At 61.9% G+C, this 998-nt stretch overlaps 1 protein-coding gene across 1 annotated transcript in view; it reads left to right on the top strand.

The window, feature by feature from the left end:
- SEMA3G (sema domain, immunoglobulin domain (Ig), short basic domain, secreted, (semaphorin) 3G) overlaps positions 1-994 on the top strand; it is a gene marked incomplete at its 3' end in the record, with an annotated part of 8,009 nt that extends 7,015 nt beyond the window's left edge. The window contains 3 exon segments of the mRNA XM_009874024.1: positions 132-273; positions 456-669; positions 960-994. Of these exon segments, the coding sequence (XP_009872326.1) occupies positions 132-273; positions 456-669; positions 960-994 (391 nt within the window).
- Positions 995-998: the final 4 nt, after the last annotated feature.

Below are 998 nucleotides of genomic sequence, written 5' to 3' on the forward strand. Positions count from 1 at the left end.
CATGATGTCCGTGGCCTGGGGTCAAGGTGGGGGCAGAGGCTCAGAGCTGTCGCTTCACTGTTGAGTGGTGGGAGGTCTCAGGACTGTGAGGACAGAGGGCAGCTGGGGGATGTTTTCAACCTCCCCAAAAGCATTGTCGGTGCCCCCCACAAAGTCCAGTCAGCCCTGAACAAACTGCATTCTCTGTGGCAAGGTTTTTGCCAGCCTCATATCTGCCTTCCTACCCTGCAGATGCCTGTGCCCATCACCCAGATGGAGATCTCTGTCAAGCGCGTGAGTATGACCATGGCTTGGCCACAGGGCTGGGGACAGGGTAGGTGACGAGGAGAGACTGAGCTGTTGCCACCAGCCTCTCAAAGCCCACATGGTGCTTGCCCCAGGGCTGGGGGTCCTGGCTGGGGACCCTGGGCACTGTGCCCACTGCCAGCCTCACAATCTTGGTGCTGTTTCCCCAGCAAACACTCTACGTGGGGTCCAGCCTGGGGCTGGCCCGGGTAAGGCTGCACCGGTGTGAGACCTACGGCACAGCCTGTGCCGAATGCTGCCTGGCCAGGGACCCCTACTGCGCCTGGGACGGCAGCGCCTGCACCCGCTCCCAGCCCCCTGGTCGTCGCCAGGACGTCCACCACCGCAACCCTGTGCACCAGTGCCTGGACCAGAACCTGACTGGTGAGAGGCTGAGGGGGCTCAAAGGGCTGAGGGGCTCAGCCAGGTGTCCCGAAATGCCCTGGCATCCACCGTCCTCGAGTTTGCGGCCATCTCAGGTGGTTTGGGGCACCCTCATGTCCTTGTCCTGTAGACCGAGGGGTGCCCCAAGAGAAGGTGGGTGCTGCTGGGGGTGGTGTCTGTCCCTGGGGAGAAGGGGACTGAAGCCACATGGTGGCCCAGTGGGGCTGACACCTGGGTATGTGGAGGCCTGGCTTTGCTCTCCCGTGAGCCTGTGTCTGTCTTTACTCCAGTGGATGATTTTGAGAGCGTTGAGGAGAAGGTGCTTTACG

Source organism: Apaloderma vittatum, unplaced genomic scaffold, assembly GCF_000703405.1.
Source record: "Apaloderma vittatum isolate BGI_N311 unplaced genomic scaffold, ASM70340v1 scaffold27537, whole genome shotgun sequence".
NCBI lineage: Eukaryota > Metazoa > Chordata > Aves > Trogoniformes > Trogonidae > Apaloderma > Apaloderma vittatum.